The sequence below is a fragment of the Oryzias latipes genome, chromosome 8 (genome assembly GCF_053564925.1).
Source record: "Oryzias latipes strain Hd-rR chromosome 8, Olatipes_Hd-rR_3.1".
NCBI classification, from domain to species: domain Eukaryota; kingdom Metazoa; phylum Chordata; class Actinopteri; order Beloniformes; family Adrianichthyidae; genus Oryzias; species Oryzias latipes.
The window spans coordinates 1,570,830-1,593,898 of record NC_136244.1 but is presented as its reverse complement, the minus strand read 5'-3'; the positions used below and the strand labels follow the sequence as shown (position 1 = coordinate 1,593,898).

The 23,069-nt window shown below is 45.6% G+C and overlaps 1 protein-coding gene across 1 annotated transcript in view; it reads left to right on the top strand.

Annotated features, from left to right (window-relative positions):
• LOC100125501 (low-density lipoprotein receptor 1) overlaps positions 1-23,069 on the top strand; it is a 31,245-nt gene that overhangs the window by 5,170 nt on the left and 3,006 nt on the right. The window contains 6 exon segments of the mRNA XM_078951017.1: positions 358-3,462; positions 18,559-18,939; positions 19,017-19,139; positions 19,220-19,342; positions 19,464-19,553; positions 19,749-19,860. Coding sequence (XP_078807143.1) covers positions 3,303-3,462; positions 18,559-18,939; positions 19,017-19,139; positions 19,220-19,342; positions 19,464-19,553; positions 19,749-19,860 — 989 coding nt within the window. The 5' untranslated portion in view covers positions 358-3,302.

Sequence of the window (23,069 nt, the reverse complement as noted above, 5' to 3'; positions counted from 1 at the left end):
CAAACCCTCCAGCTCAGCTGCTGTTATAACTGGTTTACACGTCTAAATGGAAAGAGTTTGCTGTATTTTAAGGTTCAGGGCATTAAAGAAGAAGAAAATAGTCCAGATATGATTTTATGATGTTACCTTTACTTGAGTTAAGAAAGATTCTGTTGGGATCCATTTCATTTTTTTCTTTTTAGTGGACTTAATGTCTGTCAAAGTAGTTTCTCAGTTCAAGGAATCTAGAAAAATAGCTTGTTTTATCATTTTATGTTTAGAAATGCTGCAGGAATCCATCTGCTGGTGTTTCCTGTTTGATTAAACTCCACATTTTCTGAACATGTTAAAGACTATTTCATATTATTTCCCCCTCAGCATTCAAACCGTCATCCCAGACTCTGACAGGCTCCTCCCCCTTGAAACAGGATCATCAAGGTCAACAACATTTCCAGAACAGGGAAGTTCTGCAGCATCAAATATCAGGTCCAATGTTCCAGAGCAGCTTTTCCTGTTTTATGGAGGTTTTACAGGATTATTGTGAAGGTCAACAACGTGACTGAAGAAACAAACACTTTCAAAAACCCTCAGAGTGATTCTATGTGGAGCCACAGACTGCAGGACTGTGAGTCTAGAACATCTAGAACCACGACTGACCTACAGTTTTATCCACAGACCAGTAGATTCCACAAGTAAGTCAGTTTTCCACTGATTGGCCTGAAGATAAGAATCACAAACTTTGTTGCTTTTTTAATTCTTAGTCATATTTTTCAAAGTAAATTCTAATGTTAATTAATAAACTTTTCCTTTTTTTACATTGGTGTGTAAAGAAAAAAATAAAAATGCATTCTTTTGTGTGTGTGTGTCTTTAACAAAGAAGTTCTTCAACCCCAAATGCTTTGAAAGAGTTAAAAATTACATATTGATGAATTTGTGGCATTTTTCTGGTGACTGTTGAAAGGTCTCAATGTTCAAATGTGTTGTTGTTGATTGGCAGGTCCCTGTATCTCTGCCTCCCTCTTGTGGTTGTTTCTGGTATTGCGTCCTCTGGCCGGTGGTCTGTTTTTGTCTCCACAGGTGTGCAGGATGACTGACGGACCCCCGACTCACCTGCAGCCCGTCCACACTCGCCCTGGCCGTAAGACAGTCATGCCAGCTTTTACCTGACAGTTAAGGTTAGATTACAGACAAACAGATTTATGTTTGGGTGTGAATGTGAGCAGATGGTCTCTGTGTGACCCTGCAATAGAAACTGAACCGTCCAGGATGTACAGTGGCTGGTTACAGGGTGAAGCAGGTTTAAACAGATAGAAGTCTGTTTGGAAATACATGCTGGATACAAGTTAACACTTTTTCTTAGGATATAGACCTTAAAAAACACTTGAGAGAATAATTACTGTTGACAGTGTTTTGTGTGCATTAGAGGTCAAATCAGATGCAGACAGAGGAAGGAAGTGGTGTTTCCTGTTTTACTACAATAGGATAAAATCTCATTTTTAGTCCATTTGTTCTGGTTATCCATGGTTGTCCGGGCTATCTGGAGCGATCCACTGCACCAAAGGCTCCACAAAAGAGCTTTTAGAGTGACTCGTGAACATTTGTGTTTTTCCATCTCTTCCAGTGAAGAAGACGCTCATTCCTGGTTGTTGCTGCTGTCTGCATTGTGTGCACATGTGTTTATGTGTGTGATCATGATAGTCTGAGCTGTCTTCTGTGTTACTGTCATCAGTGCAGCTGCTTGTTTCTCTGATATTTGAGAAATCACCAAAAACCAAAAAGTACCAGATTAAAGTGGAAGTGAGCATCCAGAGCAGTAGACTTACCTGAACAGGTGAGCTGAATGTTTATTGATGACGTTCCAAATGTTTGGAAGCTCATTTGTTTGATTTACGATTTATTCATGTTTTTTTCATTGATGGGGGGGTTTGCAGGATCTCTGCAGCCGTTGATGAAGACGTTGGTGTCCCTGCAGACGTCCACTTAGATCCTTTCTTTAATTATTCAGAGAAAAATTCCTCTGCTTCAAAATAGAGTAAAGGGCTGGTGAAGGTTTCAAAGTTGTGACAGCAGGAATAGTCTCTGAACTTCCTTTTGCATCTAATTAACATATTTACTTATTCCTAGTTTATTGCTAACATGATCTCAACACTCGCTTTGGATATTGAAATCTGAAGAACATTGCAGAGAAGATTGAAGCCATCTGAGTGTCATCATTGTGTGGTAGGACAGACCAACTGTGTGCTCTGATCTGAACCCAGCAGGAGCATCAGCAGAGCAGCTTCATCCTTTTACTCAATCAGAGTTTCCATTTCTGCCTTTAGACTGTGGTGCAGTGAAGCAGTCAACCACTAGTCAGAAGGCCGCAGGTTTGATTCTCGCCTCGCCTGCCTTAGCGTCTAACGTTGGTGGAAAAGACAGTCCCACGTTGCTCACAGGGGGAACACAGTGTGAATGTCTGCACAGGATTGTCAATCCGCTGGGACCTTAACCAAAGTTGAAAAGCCTGATGGAAGTTCATGTCATTTGAATTGATTTGGACAGAAAGGCACTAATTGGTAAGAAGAAAGGTGATGGCGTTGATGTGGATGTGATGGAGAGATGCTGGGGGATGGATGAGCTGTGGACCTGCACCCCTATAATTTACCAATGGAATCTTCCTCTGGCATCTTAATCTGGAGAACAGATTAATCAACAGAAAGTTCATTAAAAGTTGACTGGTCGTGGTGCAGCAGTGGGGCGGTTGACCTCCAATTCATTTCCTGCCTTTCCCACCCATTTGTCAAAGTGTCCTTGGGCAAGACACTGAACCCCACCCTGCCTCTGGTGGAACACGCCAGTGTTCAGCAGCGGAGCCGCCACCAGTGTGTGAAGGTAGAAAAGCGCTAAATAAGTATACGCCATTTACTCGTCTCTGCTCACCTAAAACTTTCATTATAAGTAAAGCAATTTGTTGTTTGTGTGCATTATTGTGTATTTAGAAGCTTCCAATCCCCATCCCACCTGGGTTCTTCTAGAATCTCTCTTTTGAATGTTAGTTATTGCTTTTTCATTGCTGTTTTTCTTCTCTCTAGTCAAATATGCTGAATGGCCAGCGCCGGTGGGACCCATTCTTAAGCCTACAGGGACTGTAAGACTTTGTGGAGATTCTAAGATGACTGTAAATACAGTGGCTTCATTGGAGCAACAGTTTTCTAAAGTAGAGATGAGCCATGCTTACCAACAAATACTGCTGGATGAAGAATCAAAGAAAAATGTGACGGTGAACACCCAGAGGACTGTTCACGTACAACAGACTGCCATTTGGAGTAGCATCAGCACCAGCCATGTTCCAGAGGACGAGGGAAAACCTTTTGAAAGGTACACCATTGGTGGTGGTCTACTTAGATGACATCTTGGTGAATGGCAAGGATGAGGCAGACCACCTAAAAAACTTGACTGAGCTGCTGGGCAGGCTGGAGGAAGCAGGACTGTGGCTGAACAGAAGTAAGTGTGAGTTTATGCAAAATGAGGTGGAATATTTGGGGCATAAAGTTGATGCACAAGGGCTCCACCCAGAAAGAAAGTGGAAGCCATCTTAAATGCTCCGGCTCCCCTCCCACCAATGTAACTGAACTTAAATCCTACTTGGGTTTGTTAAACTATTATAACAATTTTCTCCCAAACTTAGCAACCCTGTTGGCCCCCCCTCGTGAACTTTTGAGGTAAAATGTAAAGTGGTCATGGCAACAGAGGCATGTTGAAGCATTTGAAAAGTCTAAAAGGTTGCTGAACTCCGATGATGTATCAATCCACTATTCAGCAGATAAAGAGTTAGTTTGGTCATGTGATGCATCATCTTATGGTGTTGGAGCTGTGTTGTCACACAGAATGGAGGATGGCAGTGAGAAACCACTAGGCTTCATGTCACACACTCTCTCACCCGCTGAAAAGAGATATTCACAGCTGGACAAAGAAGCATTAGCCGTAATATTTGGTCTGAAGAAGTTCCATAAATATTTGTATGGCAGAGTTTTCACGACTTACACAGATCATAAGCCACTGATTTATCTTTTTAACATGAAGAAGCCCATACCTCAAATGGGCTCACCGAGAGTACAAAGATGGGCTGTAATGTTAAGTGCATATGAGTATGACATCGTCTACAAAAAGTTCTCTGGTAAATGTGTAGCAAAACACATTTAGAAATGTCTAATTTGACAATTAAGATGGATTAACAGAAATGCTTTTTCATTTTCTACATAAAAACCTATTATTCTGTGTCATAATTAAAACGAAAATGCAAAGGGGGGATTGCATTTTCGTTTTAAAATCCACCCTGCGAATAGTGTTTATAATTCAATTCGACGTAGCATTTCCAGAGGGGAGGGGGGGCGATGACGTCAGTGCTTTCTCCGTCTGTCCGGCTGCTAAGAGACACAGACATGCTAGGAGCAGCTTTGTGTTAGCGGCAGAGGAGAGGGCTTTTTTGATGGTTGTGAACATCTGATGATTTTACACAGCTTCTCAGGACTACGTACTAGCATTTACGCCTCCTTCAGTCACACCGCGGTTCGTCGGACCCCCCCCAGACAACCTTTGTCTACGAACCGGCAGCCGCCTTCGCATAGCGGAGGGCGAAGGAGCCCCGCGATCCGAAGCTTCACAGTTTACATTGTCTACAAACCAGGCAAAAGCCATGCTAACGCCTATGCACTCAGTAGATTGCCGCTGCCAGAAACAACATCAGAGTCTGTTGAACAAGTTTTGATGATGGATGTTTTGGATGACACACTGCTGGACACCAGACAGATCAAGCGATGGACATCTACAGATGTTCTATTGTCCCAAGTCCATGAGTACATACTAAAAGGATGGCCGGCGAAACCGGACGGCCGCCTAAAGCCATATCAACAAAGGAAAATGAGGTGATGTGTGAGGGATGGATGTGTGCTCTGGGGAGCTAGAGTGGGGATTCCCACCAAAGGCAGAGACAAAATCCTGAAGCTCCTGCATCAGATTCACACAGGCATGTCAAAGATGAAAGGTCTAGCAAGGTCATATCTTCAAAAGGGAGGTGCGGTTATGTGAAGAATGTCAAAACACCACAAATCACCACCCGCTGCACCATTACACCCCTGGGAATGGCCAGAAACACCCTGGTCCAGAATCCATGTGGACTATGCAGGACCGTTCCTAGGTGAGATGTTTTTGTTGGTGGTAGATGCTCATTCAAAGTGGATGGACATTTATCCGGTGAAATCAGCTACTTCACAAATCACCTTTGAAAAACTGAGACAGAGTTTCAGTGTGTTTGGTCTTCCAAAGATGTTGGCATCAGACAATAAGACATGTGTCACAAGTGCAGAATTTGAGACATTCATGAAACAAAATGGAATTGACCACAGGGCTCCAGACTGCGACCAAAATTTGAGAGTGTGCGACTGAATTTTACATCCAGTCGCACATGTGCTACCAGTAAATATGCCTCCCCCACCCTCCGTATTTTTTATACATTAAACGTGGAAGGGGCACGTCAATGATCGATGAAATGAGCATTAAGACGCGAGCGCACACGCACGCAAACACATACTCATGAAACGCGAGCGCACACTCGCGTTTCATTGAGTGATGCCTGAGGCGGCCAATGCGTGTGAGAAGAATAGGCAATGGCCGCTGTAAGTGGCTAAAATGCGTGGAGGGGCCTAGAGACAATCGCGCGCGTTTAAACATCTGTGGGAAGGAAACAGAGACAAATATCATCACAACCTGATTTGTGTGTCTGAGCTATGAGCAAGCCAACTATTGATTCGTTCTTCCGACCTGCGGCTAGACAAGAGTTGATGCCAAGGATGTCATGGATGGCCCTGCTGCTCAGCCGCAACCCTCCTGCTGGCTCCTCCTCCCTCAGCTGTCCCCGGTGTTTTCACAGCTGGTGCTCATGTTCTCTCTGATTAGGTTCCCTTCTTAAGCTGCTCTGTTTGTTCTGTGTTTGTCGTAGCGTTTTCGTTCATGCTCCATGTTCGAGTGTGATCTTGGCATTAAAAGCCTGTTTCCACGTTACGCCGACTTGTTGTCGTTCCTGCACCTGGGTTCCTCCCTTGGTTCCCGTAAAATTACGCTACGACCATGTCCAACCCAGCAGGAACTTCTGATTCGAGGGACTTACCTGGGTCCTCCGCCGAGGCTGGCTCTGTCTTCGGAAAGGAGATGCGGGAGGTCATGTCTGGTATGCAGCAGCTCCACGCACGCCTTTCTCAGCTGGAGCATACACCTTCATCCCCGACTCGGCAGATCAGACTGGGTCATCCTGAGTCTTTTGACGGCTCGGCTGAGGACTGTCTGGCTTTTCTCACCTCCTGTCGTCTTCACTTTGAATTTAATCCATGTGAATTCCCCTCCGAACAGAGCAAGGTGGCGTTTGCTCTGAGCTACCTCACCGGAAGAGCCAAACGATGGGGACTGGCGGAGTGGGAACGCAGCTCGGAGCTGAGACGCTCCTTTCGTGACTTTTCCGCCCGGCTACTAACGGTGTTCGACCCCACCACACCTCACCGAGCCGCCGCTTCGGAACTTCTCAGCCTCCAGCAGGGTTCCCGCAGCGTCTCGGACTACGCGGTGGAGTTCCGGACCTTGGCTGCCAGTACCCGCTGGCCGGAGGAGGCTCTTACTGACGTTTTCCTTCGGGGGCTGTCCGACGCTCTGAAGGATGAGCTGGCGGCGAGGGAGCTTCCGGAGGACCTGGAGGAGCTGATCGACTTGGCGGGTCGCATCGACCGGAGGATGAGGGAACGGGGTTGGGAGCGACGCGGTCACCCCAAGCTCCGCCCATCGCTTCCGGAGGAGCCGTCTCCGCCTCTTTCCAGCCCTCCACGTCGGTTTTCCATCCCTCCCCCGGAGCCCATGCAGCTAGGAGCAGGCCGGTTCTCCACGGCTGAACGTCGGCGTCGCCAGCGAGAGGGTTTATGTTTCTACTGCGGACAGTCTGGACACGTGGACAGTCTGGACACATGGTGCATCATTGCCCGGGAAACGCCAGAGGCTCCCCAGCAATGAGGAGACTGGTGAGCCTCAATACTGTTTTTTCCTCGTCCTCTCGTCCATCAACCAGAGTCTTAGTAGCATTTGCCGGGGCCCAGGAGGAGTTTGAGACTCTCATAGACTCGGGTTCGGATGGGGATCTGATCTCCCTGGAGGTGGTGGAGAGACTTATGATACCCCTCGAACCTTTGTCTCCAGCATTGGAGATCCATGCCATAAACGGGTCTGTAATACACGAGGTTTCTAACCGCACCGTTATGGTTTCTGTGACTGTCTCGGGAAACAACACGGAGACTATGACATTTCATGTTGTTGAGGCTCTATCACCCCCTGTAATTCTAGGGTTCCCTTGGTTATGCAGGCATCAACCGCACATTGATTGGGCTACGGGGCAGTTTCTATCTTGGAGCCCCTTTTGTCTACTAAACTGCCTTTCTACGGCTGCAGCCCGAGTTTCTGTTGAGGTACAGTGGCCTCCGGATCCCCCAGACCTTAGTAATGTTCCTTCCGCCTATCATAATTTAAGTTCTGTGTTCTGTAAGGTACGTACCAAATCTCTACCTCCCCATCGCCCCTATGACTGTGCCATCAACCTTCTGCCAGGGACCCAACCCCCAAAGGGTCATATATACCCCTTATCACCGCCTGAAAGAGAGGCCATGGACACGTATCTGCGGGAGAGTTTACAGGCGGGGCTCATTAGAGGGATGGGTGCCTGCGGCCCCTGCATTGACCACAGGGGTTTGAACAAGATCACTGTGCGTAACACCTACCCCTTACCTCAAATGGACACTGCGTTTGACCTGTTAAGCGGAGCACGTATTTTTTCTAGGCTGGATCTCAGGAACGCATATCATCTGGTTTGTGTGAGAGAGGGCGATGAGTGGAAGACTGCGTTTAACACGCCTAGCGGACATTTTGAATATTTAGTCATGCCCTTTGGGCTAACAAATGCTCCGGCAGTGTTTCAATGCTTGATTAATGATGTTCTGAAGGATATGCTGAACAAATTTGTGTTTGTGTACTTGGACGATATTTTGATTTTTTTCTCCTGACCTAGATTCACATGTGCAGCACGTCAGAGCTGTCCTCCAGCGCCTCCTGGAGAACCACCTCTACTGCAAGGCCGAGAAATGCGAATTCCACACTACGCGGACTCGGTTCTTGGGGTATGTGGTTTCTCCGGGCCAGGTCCAGATGGATAACTCCAAGGTTCAGGCCGTTCTGGAGTGGCCGGTTCCCTCTGGTAGGAAGCAACTTCAGCGCTTCTTGGGGTTCGCCAATTTTTATAGGCGTTTGATCAGAGGTTTCAGTGGCGTTGCTGCACCCCTTCATAGGATTACGTCTGATAAAATGCATTTTGTTTGGGACGAAGAAGCTGAGAAAGCTTTTTGTGAGCTGAAGAGACGTTTCTCTGCAGCCCCTATACTGACTCAGCCTGACCCCTCCAAACAGTTCATTGTGGAGGTGGATGCGTCTGAGTCAGGTGTGGGGGCTGTGTTGTCACAGAGGGCGTCCGATAATAAAGTTCATCCCTGCGCGTATTTCTCCCGCAAGCTCACTCCTGCGGAGAGAAATTACGATATAGGGAACAGAGAACTGCTGGCTGTGAAGGTGGCCCTGGAGGAGTGGCGCCACTGGTTGGAGGGGGCTGAGCAGCCATTTCTGGTTTGGACGGACCACAAGAACCTTGAATACATCCGGTCTGCTAAACGCCTCTCTCCCCGCCAGGCGAGGTGGACTCTGTTCTTCGACAGGTTTGATGTCACCCTCTCCTATCGACCGGGGAGTAAGAACGTCAAACCGGACGCACTCTCCCGTCAGTACCAACTGGAGGAGGAGGAGAGACCTGCTGAAGGCGCACCTGTACTTCCCTCGCGCATGGTGCTAGGGACCACCCGCTGGTCGCTGGAGCAAAAGGTACAGGCATTCGTCCCAGATCCTTCCTCCATCCCCGCGGGCTGTCCGGAGGGCCGACTCTATGTGCCTTCAACTCTTCGCACCATGGTGTTAAAGTGGGGGCACTCTTCCAGACTGGCCTGCCACCCTGGTGTTACGAGGACTGGGTTCCTTATTGCCCAGCGTTTCTGGTGGCCCTCTATGTCCTCTGACATACGGGCTTTTGTGTCAGCCTGTCATGTGTGTGCCAGTGTCAAGACCCCCAGGACCCCCCCAGCTGGGCTACTTCACCCTCTACCTGTGCCGTCCAGACCTTGGTCCCACGTTTCCATGGACTTCATTACCGGATTACCTAACTCACAAGGTAGTACGGTTATTCTCACAATCATTGACCGGTTTTCTAAGTTGGCCCACGCCATACCCCTGCAGAGACTCCCTTCAGCCAAGGAACTGGCTATCCTGGTTTCGTGCCACCTGTTTCGCCTTCATGGACTTCCTCAGAACATCACGTCGGACCGGGGCCCACAATTCATCGCCGCCTTTTGGAAGGAGTTCTGCAACCTCCTAGGGATCAAGGTCAGTCTGAGTTCTGGATTCCATCCTCAGACCATCCTCAGGCCAGGTAGAGAGGTACAATCAGGACCTGGAGACGTCGCTGCGTGCCATGTGCGGGAGGAACCCCAGAACCTGGTCTTCGCAACTCCCATGGGTTGAGTACGCCCATAACTCCCTGGTTAACTCTACGGGGTACTCTCCCTTTCAGGCCGCCTATGGTTTTCAGCCACCCTTGTTTCCACACCGGGAGCAATTGGCATCCTCCTCGGGACCGGCGGCGTTCGTGAGACGGTGTTGTCGCACCTGGAGCAGGTTCCGGCTGGAGCTCCTAAGGAACCAGGAGCGTTTCACTACGGTGGCCAACCGTAGGAGATCTGCCGCTCCTGACTACAAGGTGGGAGACAGGGTGTGGCTGTCCACGTCTGACATCCGTTTGCGGGGTGGTCCTAGGAAACTGCACCCCAGATACATTGGTCCATTTCCCATCACCCGTGTCATCAATCCTGTGGCTGTAAGACTGGACCTGCCTCGCTCCATGAAGGTGCATCCCGTGTTCCACGTCAGCAAGTTGAAGCCTGCCCAGGACTCCCCCCTGCAGCCCGCTCCCACTCCTCCTCCTGCTCCACGGATGGTGGACGGGGGTCCGGTTTACACTATCCGGGAGATTCTTGCCTCCAGGAGGGTCGGACGGGGTATTCTGTACCTAATCGACTGGGAGGGTTACAGTACGGCAGGTCGGCAGTGGGTGCCCGAACGTCACATCTGCGACCCCTCGATGATCACCCGTTTCCATCGCCTCCATCCGGATCAGCCTCGTCGGGGTCCGTCTGGTAGCCGGACTTAGGGACGGGGGTTCTGTCATGGATGGCCCTGCTGCTTAGCCGCAACCCTCCTGCTCGCTCCTCCTCCCTCACCTGTCCCCGGTGTTTTCACAGCTGGTGCTCATGTTCTCTCTGATTAGGTTCCCTTCTTATCCTGCTCTGTTTGTTCTGTGGTTGTCGTAGCGTTTTCGTTCATGCTCCATGTTCGAGTGTGCTCTTGGCATTAAAAGCCTGTTTCCACGTTACGCCGACTTGTTGTCGTTCCTGCACCTGGGTTCCTCCCTTGGTTCCCGTAACAAAGGAAGCTGTACAAACATGGTCCAGTCAGGATAAAAGGTCTAGGAGGCCAAATTACAAGGGCTGGCCTTCTGAGCCTCCTAGAGGAACACAGGAGGATCTGCTCTAAGGGGGGGTGAGTAAAGGCTCAAGTTGTTTAGACCTCCATGTTTTAGTGGAATGTAATTGGCCAGTGCCCCTAATGTTTACATACATTTAAGTATTGTTTGTAACTGTGAAATGACTGAAAGGTTACTACGGTAATCCCTTTGTTACTAAGCACTTTTTTTATTCTGAATGTATGGTATTTTCTTTACTATCTGTACTGTCATGATAGCGATGGTGCTGTCAGTTTACCTGTTGTTGCATCTTCAAAAGTGCAGAATAAAATGTGACACTGAATTTGAAACAGCACATTGTAATTTCTGCATCTATTATTAAAGTATTTATTAGTAATACAGTGGAAATTAGTAGATTTGGTTAGCATGTTGATTTACGGTTTGCGCCCCTAAATTTTCTGGTTGTGCCCCTAAAATGTTCAGTTGGGGGCAACAGTGAAAAAAGTTAGTCTGGAGCCCTGGACCATGTAAGATCTGCACCTTTCCACCCATCTTCTAACGGTCTGGCTGAAAGAGCAGTGCAGACTTTTAAGGAGGGGATGAAGAAGATACAAGGTGACACCCTCCAAACAAAACTGTCAAGATTTCTGTTCAGTTATCGTATTACACCGCATGCAACAACAGGTTTGTCCCCAGCAGAAGTGATGATGTCACGGAGACTTGGATCAGCTTTTGACCTGCTCATGCCGGATGTAAAAACAAGAGTTCAGAAAAAACAACTGAAACAGAAAGACCAACATGACACAAAGAAAACATTGAGAAGTTTTGGATCAGGAGACGAGGTGTTCATCCGAAACTATTCCTATGGTCCAAAATGGATACCAGCAGTGGTGTTGGACTCATCAGGTCCAGTGTCGTACAACGTCAGCATCGGGAACAGTCGAACTATGACTCAAACTCAAACTCAAACTTTATTTATTTATATAGCGCCTTTCATTTCAGTTAAAAACACAAAGCGCTTAACATAAAAGCAGATAAAAAGGTAAAAAAAAAACGAAAATTGTTAAAAACAGCAAACAAAGGACAATCACACAAAGATGGGACCCCTCCCTCACCACCCCCCCACGCCACCCACACCCACACCCCACCCACCCACCCAGTTCCCCCAGTAGAACCCTGGACAGAAACAAAGAACTGCAGCTAAAAGAAGCTCTGGCTTGGTACTGCTGTGAGGAAACGATATGATGGGGATCCATTTATTCCAAGGCCCAGCCAGACCACAGGGGTCACTACCACAGCGCCCGCCCAGCACAGAGCAGCCCAGGGCCCACTCCATGGCTATTAGACCACAGAGCGGAACCCCAGCCCGCCCAACCAGAACGGGCACCGCAGCAACAGCACCCACTACAGGTCAAGCTGGTGGTGCCCCAGAAAAATGGATCCCCAAGAGGAAACACTGGAGCTAAAAACATCAGAATAAAAATGATCATAAAATAACAACAATAAAAATAGAAAAAAGATAAAAAATAAAATAAGATTTAAATATTTTAGTATTTAAAAAATAAAATACGTAAACTGATTAAAACATAACCTACGTATCATTGGTAAAATAACAATAAAAAGAATAGCATATTAAAAACAGATAATAATAGTCCTTACAAATAAATAAATGAATAAATACGTAAATAAATAAATAAATTAATAAATTAATAAATAGATAGATAAAAAATAAAAAAGACATAGGAAATGATCAAAGTCATGTAAAAGCCAGACTAAAAAGGTGGGTCTTGAGCCTCTTCTTAAAAACCTCTATAGTCTCTGCAGCCCTGAGGTTCTCTGGCAGGCCGTTTCACAGGCGAGGGCCGTAATGGCAGAATGAAGCCTCACCGTGTGTCCTGGTCCTCACCTTAGGGACAACCAAGAGGCCAGTGCCAGAGGACCTCAGGGTCCGCGAGGGTTTGTAATTTAAAATAGCATCATTTAAATAAGAAGGCCCAAGACCATAAAAAACATTTATAAACCATTAAAAGAATTTTAATATGGTGCATTTTGGTGACATCTACCACTTATTTATACACTTTTCAATTACTGAAAATAGACCGTATCAGACGGACAGCTGGAGAGTTTTGAGAGTTTGGCTAAACAATTTCACCTTGAAAATCTGAATTTTTTTAGAAACTTACAAATGAAAAATTATTATAAGACTAAAATACAAAGAGGCTCTACTGGGGACGAGGGTGGGATCATTCAAACAATAATAAAGGCATATAAAGACAGCAATTCTAAAGTGATTAGTACACTATATAAAGCTCTAATGGAGTATGACAAAAACTCAACTATAAAAGATGAATGTAACTGGGAAAAAGAATTAAACATACAGATAACTGAGCAGGACTGGTTAGACATGTGGAGACACCACAATACTTCCACTGGATCACGAACATGGAGAGAATTCGCCTGGAAGAACCTTATAAGATTTTTTATAACACCGAAACTGAAGAACAAACAGTTTTATTTGGACATGTTCTCAGGAAACTCCGTCCACCAAAGTGATGAACACTTATTTAAAGTTATGTCACTAGCCGCTAAAAAATCATTGACCAGGAACTGGGGCACTACATCGATCCCATCAAAGGAGCAATGGACTTCAACAATTAACGACATCCATTCAAGGGAAAAAATAACATACAGGCTGAGACTGCAAGAGGCACTATTACACCGAAAATGGGAAAAATGGACACTTTACAGCAAATAGACAACAAGCACCTAGTATTGACCCTTGTTTTTGATTGTAGTTGTGGTTTGGATTTTGTTTACATTTAACAAAAATTAATAAAAATAAAGTAACAAAAAAAAAAGAAAATAGACCATATCAAACTTACATCTGCTCTAGTCTGTTTCAGATTTTTTGAAGAGAGCACTGCAGTGTAGTAGGTAACACTAGTTAAGAAGTTTTCATGCTGCTTCTAATCACTGCTATTTCACATTTGTTCCTAATCAATAGTTCAGAAGTTTTATTTACTTTTTTGTTCTGACTGCCTTGAAATCTAGCCACAGGGGTTGCAAGCCAGTTACTTCTGTGCCGGTCCCAAGCCCGGATAAATAGAGAGGGTTGCGTCAGGAAGGGCATCCGGCGTAAAAAATTGCCAAAATAACCATGCGAATCATCCACAACACTTTAGACATACCGGATCGGTCGAGGCCCGGGTTAACAACGACCGCCACCGATGCTGTTAACCTACAGGGTGTCGGTGGAAATTTGACTACTGTTGGTGGAAGAAAGAGGGGAGGCAGAAGGGTCCGTGACCAGAGAGAGAAGGGAAAAGGCAGGAACATAGGTTTGAGAATAGGGACTCTTAACGTTGGCACAATGACAGGGAAAGGCAGAGAGCTGGCAGACATGATGGAGAGAAGGAAGGTAGATGTACTGTGTGTGCAGGAGACAAGGTGGAAGGGCAGCAAGGCACGTAGTATTGGAGGAGGATACAAACTGTTCTATCATGGTGTTGATAGGAAGAGGAACGGGGTAGGAGTGATTCTGAAGGGGGAGTTTGTAAACAGTGTTCTAGAGGTGAAAAGAGTCTCAGACAGGATGATGAGCCTAAAGTTAGAAATTGAAGGGGTGATGGTGAATGTAGTCAGTGGGTATGCGCCACAGGTTGGCTGTGAGTTAGAAGTGAAGGAGAGATTCTGGAGTGAGTTGGATGAGGTCATAGAGAGTATCCCCAGAGGAGAGAGAGTTGTTATTGGAGCAGACTTTAATGGGCATGTTGGTGAGGGCAACAGAGGTGATGAGGAGGTGATGGGCAGGTTTGGTGTGAAGGAAAGGAATCTGGAGGGACAGATGGTGGTGGACTTTGCGAAGAGGATGGAAATGGCTGTAGTCAACACTTACTTCCAGAAGAGAGAGGAACATAGAGTGACATACAGAAGTGGAGGTAGGAGTACTCAGGTGGACTACATCCTATGTAGACGAGGTCATTTGAGAGAGGTTAATGACTGCAAAGTGGTGGTAGGAGAGAGTGTAGCCAGACAGCACCGCATGGTGGTGTGTAAGATGACTCTGGAGGTCAGGAAGAAAAAGAGAGGGAAAACAGAAAAGAAGACCAAGTGGTGGAAGCTACAGAATGAAGAAACTTGTGAGGAATTTAGGCAGAAGTTGAGACAGGTTCTGGGTGGTCAGGATGAGCTTCCAGAGGACTGGGAAACTACAGCAGAGATTATCAGGGAAACGGGTAGGAAGGTGCTAGGTGTGTCATCTGGAAAGAGGAAAGACGGTAAAGAGACTTGGTGGTGGAATGAGGAAGTACAGGAATGCGTCCAGAGGAAGAGGTTGGCTAAAAGGAAGTGGGATGTAGAAAGGACTGAGGAAGGTAGACAGGAGTACAAGGAAGCGCAGCGTAGAGTGAAGAGAGAGGTGGCAAAGGCCAAACAGAAAGCTTACGATGAGCTATATGACAGGTTAGACACAAAGGAAGGAGAGAAGGACTTGTACAGGCTAGCCAGACAGAGAGACAGAGATGGGAAGGACGTGCAACAGATAAGGGTGATTAAGGACAGAGATGGAAAGTTGCTAACAACCCAAGAGAGTGTACAGAAAAGATGGAAGGAGTATTTTGAGGAGCTGATGAACGAGGAAAATGACAGGGAAAGAAGGGAGGAAGATGTGGTCGTTGTGGAGCAGGAGGTAGCAGAGATTGGAAAGGATGAGGTTAGGAAGGCTCTGAAAAGGATGAAGAGCGGAAAGGCCGTTGGTCCTGATGACGTACCTGTGGAGGTATGGAAGTGCTTAGGAGAGACAGCAGTGGAATTTCTAACGAGGTTGTTCAATAGGATTTTAGAGAGTGAGAAGATGCCTGAGGAATGGAGGAGAAGCGTTCTGGTCCCGATCTTTAAGAACAAGGGTGACACGCAGAACTGCAGCAACTATAGAGGAATAAAGTTGATGAGCCACACAATGAAGCTGTGGGAAAGAGTAGTGGAAGCCAGGCTTAGGAAGAAGGTGGAGATTTGTGAGCAGCAGTATGGTTTCATGCCCCGTAAGAGCACCACTGATGCCATTTTTGGTTTTGAGAATGTTGATGGAAAAGTACAGAGATGGTCAGAAGGAGCTGCATTGTGTGTTCGTAGATTTAGAGAAGGCGTATGACAGGGTGCCGAGGGAGGAGCTGTGGTACTGTATGAGGTCGTCTGGAGTGGCAGAGAAGTATGTCAGAGTAGTTCAGGACATGTATGAGAGAAGTATGACGGTGGTGAGATGTGCTGTAGGTCAGACAGAGGAGTTCAAGGTGGAGGTGGGACTACACCAAGGATCAGCTTTGAGTCCTTTTTTGTTTGCTATGCTGATGGACAGGCTGACAGACGAGGTAAGACAGGAATCTCCCTGGACAATGATGTTTGCGGATGACATTGTAATTTGCAGTGAGAGTAGAGAGCAGGTGGAGGAACAGCTAGAGAGGTGGAGGTTTGCTCTGGAAAGAAGAGGCATGAAGGTCAGTCGTAGTAAGACAGAATACATGTGTCTGAACGAGAGGGATCAAGGTAGAAGCGTTAGGTTACAGGGGGCTGAGGTGAAGAAGGTGCAGGAGTTTAAGTACTTGGGGTCAACAGTTCAGTGTGATGGGGATTGTGGAAAAGAGGTGAAGAGGCGAGTGCAGGCAGGTTGGAGCGGGTGGAGGAAAGTGTCAGGAGTGTTGTGTGACAGAAGAGTGCCAGCAAGACTCAAAGGAAAGGTGTACAAGACAGTGGTGAGACCAGCTCTGCTCTATGGGTTAGAGACGGTAGCAGTGAGACAGAGACAAGAGGCTGAGATGGAGGTAGCGGAGATGAAGATGTTGAGGTTCTCCTTAGGAGTGACCAGGTTAGACAGGATAAGGAACGAGTACATCAGAGGGACGGCTCATGTTGCCTGTGTTAGGGACAAAGTCAGAGAAGCCAGACTGAGATGGTTTGGACATGTTCAGAGGAGGGATAGTGGATATATTGGTAGAAGGATGTTGGAGATGGAGCTGCCTGGCAGGAGGGCAAGAGGACGGCCAAAGAGGAGATACATGGATGTCTTAACAGAGGACATGAAGTTGGCTAATGTTAGGGTAGAAGATGTCCATGATAGAGTGAGGTGGAAAAGGATGATTCGCTGTGGCGACCCCTGATGGGAAAAGCCGAAAGAGAAAGAAGAAGAGTTCTGACTGCCTTGAGGTTCTGCTTTTTGATACTGTTCCAAAATTACATTTACTTTTTAGATCCTTAATTACTGTTATGTGGTTCAAATTTGCAGAGTTACTTGTTTAAAGTTGCAAAGTTACATTTACTTTTTAGTTACTTTAGTTACTTAATAAAATCAAATAATTGAAAAATTAAATAAAATGAAATTACTGAGATCCTTCAGCTTTTGACTAGAAATACTTACTGCTTAAAGTGTTGTAAAGAAAAACAAAATGAAGTACGTTGGCATTATACTGCATTTGAGTGTGAGATTCAGGTATTTGGAGTTGCCTTTGATTCTTTGAAATTCAGCTTAAAGCTTAGTGATTACAGTTTCATCTTCAATGTGTGGCACTGTGTGATTTAAGAATTCATTAAAACAGATGCCCCCCATTTAATTTCATTTTGATCTCGGAAATAATCAGTAACATCACTGTTAGAACTACTTAAACTTTCAGTTTGTATTTAAAAACGGTTTTGGCCAATACCTAGTTTCGTCAGCAGAGGGCGCTTGGTGCTCTACACGTCAGTAGCTGACCAGCAGAAGAAGCCAAGTCAGGACTGGATGAATGAGTCAGCAGAATTTATCATGAAGAAGTGCGCTCTTTTTGACTGTGATTTTGTATATTTTGCAGGTAAGGTGGCTGAAATTAACACACAAATGTTTTTTTTAAAGTAATGATGTGTTTTGAGGGCTTTAGAGTGAACTTAAGTGACGTTTACTTGTAGTTTAAGCAAGTTAGGATGACTCGGACGCCGCGGTTTGTTGCCAAGATGGCGGACGTGAATCGGTGGCGAGCAGTTTCACACACATTAGAGATGTTTAAGTCCAGTGTGAGCTAAAGGTGATAAACTATCTGATGAGAGATGCATAAAAGCCTTGCAGAAGTGTGAATTTATGGAACAGGCATGTAAACAAGAATTAAAGTGTTTATCATAATAAGCTCTTAGGTCCAGAGCTAAGCTAAGCTAAAGCTCACGTCAGCGTATGCGGAGTTATACCGGTGTTAAGTCAGTCACTGAGCAGGTACAGGAGTTTGAATTTATCACAAGATTTTGTAATATGCTTACGGTCGTTTTAATTGTGTGGAGAAAAAAAACACAAGTTCTTATGTTAGGAGTTGAAGTGTCTGCTAATGGAATAAAATGCATTTTGGAATTTTTGTTTACTCTTAAAAGTTATGTAATCTGTGTATAAAACAGTGCAGAAGTTGTGTTGTATCTCTGACACGCTTCAGTCTCTCTTCAGCATCTTCAGTAGCCTCACCATCTACTCCTTCCATATCTATTTTCGCGGCATTAAGTTGGTCCGACGGATGCCGTGAGCGAACACAGTTCGCTGTTGGTCACGTGGCGAGCACGGTGCGCACCACGTGACCAAAACAATCGTGGCGGACGTCAAACTTTCAAAGTGATGAAGACGAGGTAAATCTACACGTTTTCGCAAAATATACTTTATTGAAAAAGGTGAAAAATATATTAACCGTTAAATATTTTAGTGGCCCGAGCGGACAAGTCAAAAATAAAGTCTTGTGGTCCTTGCTGCCCGAGCGAGCTGGACCGGGCCAGCGAACAAATGGCTAAGTTTGTCGAGCCCTGCAGATACTAAGATAAGCAGCTAGAGATACTGATATTTGAAAATGCATCTGTTGTTTTCTGCAAGAACTACGCTAAGACTGAGGTTCTTATTTTATGGACATCTGCGCTCGTCTGCCTCTGTCTGACCTCTCATGTCTCCTCTTTGCTAGCTGCCAAACAGTGTTTAGCCTCAGACTTCCGCTGCGAGAATGGCCAGTGCGTCTCAGCCTTCTTTGTGTGTGACGGAGATGAGGATTGCGATGATGGGGGTGATGAGGTCTCCTGCCCTCCCATCACCTGAAGCTCTGCATCCTTCGAGTGCAACAACAGCATCTGCGTCCCTCCCCAGTGGGCCTGCGACGGTTAAAGCGACTGTCTTGATGGCTCTGATGAGTGGCCCCAGAGCTGCCACGCCGAAGCCCCCGTGACGCTCGCCTCTCATCAGTGCCACTCGATGGAGTTCCGCTGTGGCAGCGGAGAGTGCATCCACGGCAGCTGGAAGTGTGATGGAGATGCTGGCTGCTTGGATGGATCTGATGAAGCTGGCTGCAGTAAGTTTGTGGTTCCAAACGTCATGTCCTGCATTTCTTCACTACGCCATTACTTACTACAGTTGCTTTGCCGTTAGCTCGCTCCACCTGCCATCCAGATGAGTTTGAATGTGGTGATGGAACCTGCATCCACGGCAGTTGCCAGTGCAACCAGCAGAAGGACTGCAGAGACACGACTGACGAATCCAGCTGTGTCAACGGTAAGAGGACCCTTCTATGCTCCATAGTCACACTGAAAAGCTGTACCTTTTTAACTCATGTTATCATTTGGCTCGCACAGTGACCCACTGTGAGGGCCCGGACAAGTTCAAGTGTCGCAGTGGGGAGTGCATAACCATGGAGAGAGTGTGTGACAACAAAAGGGACTGCAGGGATTGGTCAGATGAGCCTCTTCGGGAATGTGGTGGGTGCAGCTTTTCACAACTTTCTGGTTAATTACTAGTTTATGCATCTACCTCGGGTCCTGCGTGTCCTTAGAGTTGTAATTATATCCTCATAAAAAGGCCTCTTCTTTTTCTTTGCAGGCTGCTCTCACATTTGCAATGACCTGAAAATCGGCCGCGAGTGCTTGTGTCAGTGTGGATATAGCCTCAGAGACAAAAGACGGTGCGAAGGTGAGCCCATGCCCTGACGTCTGCTCTATGTCGTCATTTTAAAATTACCTTTACTCATTTTTGCAATAATGTACAAATCTGTATTTACTCTGCTGTTAACCGTCATTCACTCAGTGTTCTTTTTCATTAACAGTTAACTCACAACTGAGCTGAAGTGACAAGAAATACATTTTTTAAAATGTCTCCCTTCATCAGATATTGATGAGTGCGCCAGTCCAGACACCTGCAGCCAGACCTGCATTAACACGATGGGCAGCTACAAATGTGAGTGTGAGGAGGGTTAGCAGGTTGACCCAGTAACCAAAGCGTGCAAATCTATTGGTAAGCATCCAGACCCTTCCGTTTTATTCTGCTAAGTTTAACAGAAAAATATCAAGTTAATTTGCTTTTACACAGAAATTGAGAAAGAGTCAAGGGTGTTAGTAGTGTGAGAAAAATGTTATAATTCACACATTTGTGCCGGATCTAATCTACTTTTGGCACTTTTAAAGTTCAATTTTGGCTCTGGTAGAAAAAAACACATCAATGTTTGTTTGATACAAAAGGATCCATTTGATTGATTTGTAATCAATATCAATAAACACAGTTTTTTTGCTCCAGGGAAAGTTAAGACTTGACCGTAGCAGGTGAATTAGTCCCTTTTCTTGTTATGTCAGTGATCACTACAGATGTGGATCAACATCTTAGATTTGAATGTTTTTTTTTTACTGAACCCCTAGAAGCTAGTTAGCATTGCCCGCTACAACAGATGAGTTATTCACATTTTCCACGTTTTAGGTAGCTACAAAAATATCAAATTCAGAGTTTGAGAATCTTTTTCCCTCTAATATCTAAGATTGAACACTTCTTGGAATGCTTCTCTTAAGTTATTGTCAACTGTCAAACTTCATATCAAAATGACTGGTGTGCTTGGTAATTCAATTTAAATAAATTCAGGAATCTGTCTTCAAAACTATTAACTGTAAATGAGAACTGGAGTGAGGGAGTGTGACGTCACCCTAGGGCTGGGCAATATGGCCTAGAAATAAAATCTCCGATTTTATTTTTTTTAATTCGATTTCCGATTTTTTTCCCCGATTCCCCCCACCCCCCACCCCCCACTTAAGGAAAGCAATAAGTACAAATGGCAGACAAGTTCAAGCAAATGTTGCTGTTATTTAATCAAACCAAAGACAAATGTAACCCCCATTTCTGGGATGAATAATAAATAAATGAACACGCTCTTGGAATCGAAGTTAAGTATAAGATTTTTCTTCTTCTTACTCCTTTTTTGGACTTGTGTTTAAATAATTGTGTCTTGTTTTATAAAACTTTTGTCTCGTTTTTGTCTAATTTCGTTATTCTAAACTTGTTTTCACTTATCCAAAATAAAAAGTTTAATTCCTTACTTAAAGTCCCGGCTGTGTTTTAAGTCGCACTTTGTAGTCTAAACTAAAAGGAGACAAACATTTACCTTGAGAGTAGCACCATTTTCTAAAGGATTAACATTACTCCAGGGCTCCAGACTAACTTTTTTCACTAGGAGCACTGTGGCCCCTAACTGAAAATTTTAGGGGCACAACTAGAAAATTTAGGGGCGCATACCGTAAATCAAAATTCTAACCAAATCTACTAATTTCCACTGTATTACTAATAAATACATTAATAATAGATGCAGAAATTACAATGTGCTGTTTCAATTTCAGTGTCACATTTTAATCTGCACTTTTGAAGATGCACCAAGAAGGTAAACTGACAGAACCATCGCTGTCATGACAGTACAAATAGTTAAGAAAACTGATGGAAATTTATCTTTGTGACACCAAATAAGTGCAGCCAAGATGCACAATAAGCGTGTTTGAGATCACCCAGGTGAACTCAACGCTGCGCAGATCACCTGGTGTGTGACATATATTTTTGTTTTTGCTCCAACATCACCTGTCAATCATCACAAAAATATCGCAAGAAAGGGGTGGGAGCAAGGGGCAAACCTACCCGGACACAGCTGGAAACTGAACTGACTGAAAGCTGCCCTACAGGCTACAAAACAATGCATTATGGGACATGTGTCCTGATGGTTTTTGTAGTGGAGGGATTAATCAAAATAATTTAAAATACCAATTCATTAAAAAAGGCTACATACATTACAAAACCTTAAATAATCATAAAATATATAATATCACAGATCATACTAAGGGGGAGAAGAATATTAAAACTAAACTGAATGTTAAGGACAACTCCATTTCCAGGCGAGGTGCTGGTTCATCTCAAACACGTCTATCGTTGCATTTTCCCCAAGTATTTTCAGTGTGTCTAAAACTAATGTTATTTTTGCTCGAGCGTGTTTAAAGTTCAAGCCCCGTTAACTGTCACGCATGTAGGTGTGGGACATTTATTCTCCTCAGCTGACCCGACTCCCGCGGGACGGGAGCGGTGTGCTCCCGTAACCCGTTTGATGCGCCGCCGTAACCCTAACCAAAACCTAAACCTTCCTCCGGGTCTGTGCGGCCCAGAAAAAGTACAGCACGGACTGCATGTATGTAGAAAATTACGAACGAAAAGATACGTTCTAAAGGAAAGTAAGGAACTCCTTCATGTGGTCCGGGGAGGGAGGGGGCTGTCAGGTTTCCTGCTTTCAAACCCTGTCATTGCCACGCCCCCAAGAGTCATATACCCCACTGTGATTGGTTGGTCAGCTCTAGGCCCCTCCCCCTACACGCATTTTAGCCACTCACAGTGGCTTTCCCTATTCTTCTCACACGCAGTGGCCGCCTCATACACAGGCATCACGCGAGTGTGTGCTCGCGTTTCATGAGTATGTGCGCGAGTGTGTGTGTCTGCCTGCGTGCGTGTGCGTTTGCGTCTCATTGATTATTTCATTGATCATTGACGTGCCCCTTCCACGTTTAATGTATAAAAAAATACGAAGGGTGGTCGCAGGAAGGGAAGGATTTACTGGTCGCACATGTGCGAATGGATGTAAAATTCAGTCGCACGCTCTCAAATTTTGGTCGCAAAATGCGACCAATTGCTCGCAGTCTGGAGCCCTGTACTCTCATATCTTGGTTCTAACAAAATCCTACGGTGGCCGCGTCGCAAATGAATATATCGGTACAAGTAATAATTACAACGCAGTATTCTTTATTAACAAATAACAGTAACAACTAACTAACTAATAACTAACTATACAGGCGTTGTAGAATGAGTATGTGTTTCTGTGTCAGGGCGCGTGCGTGTGTAAGAGGACTGAGCGTCTCCCACGCGAGGGCGCGTGAGAGCCTTTGACTCCGATGGGCTTTAGGCAGCGTGGGGTCTCTCTCTTCCTCCACGTCTGTGGCAGTAAACCCAGACCAGTTCCAAACAACAGATGATTTGATTCCTTTCTTGGGAACAAACTTCCCACTGTCAGCGGTAGCCATGCTGTCGTTAGCTGCTTCGTGCGTCGATTTTCGCGTTTCGCCGTGTGATACTAAAGCTACGGAAGCTCTGGGGAGCCAAAAATGCGCCACATAAAAACTCGATTTAGTTATTTTTGAA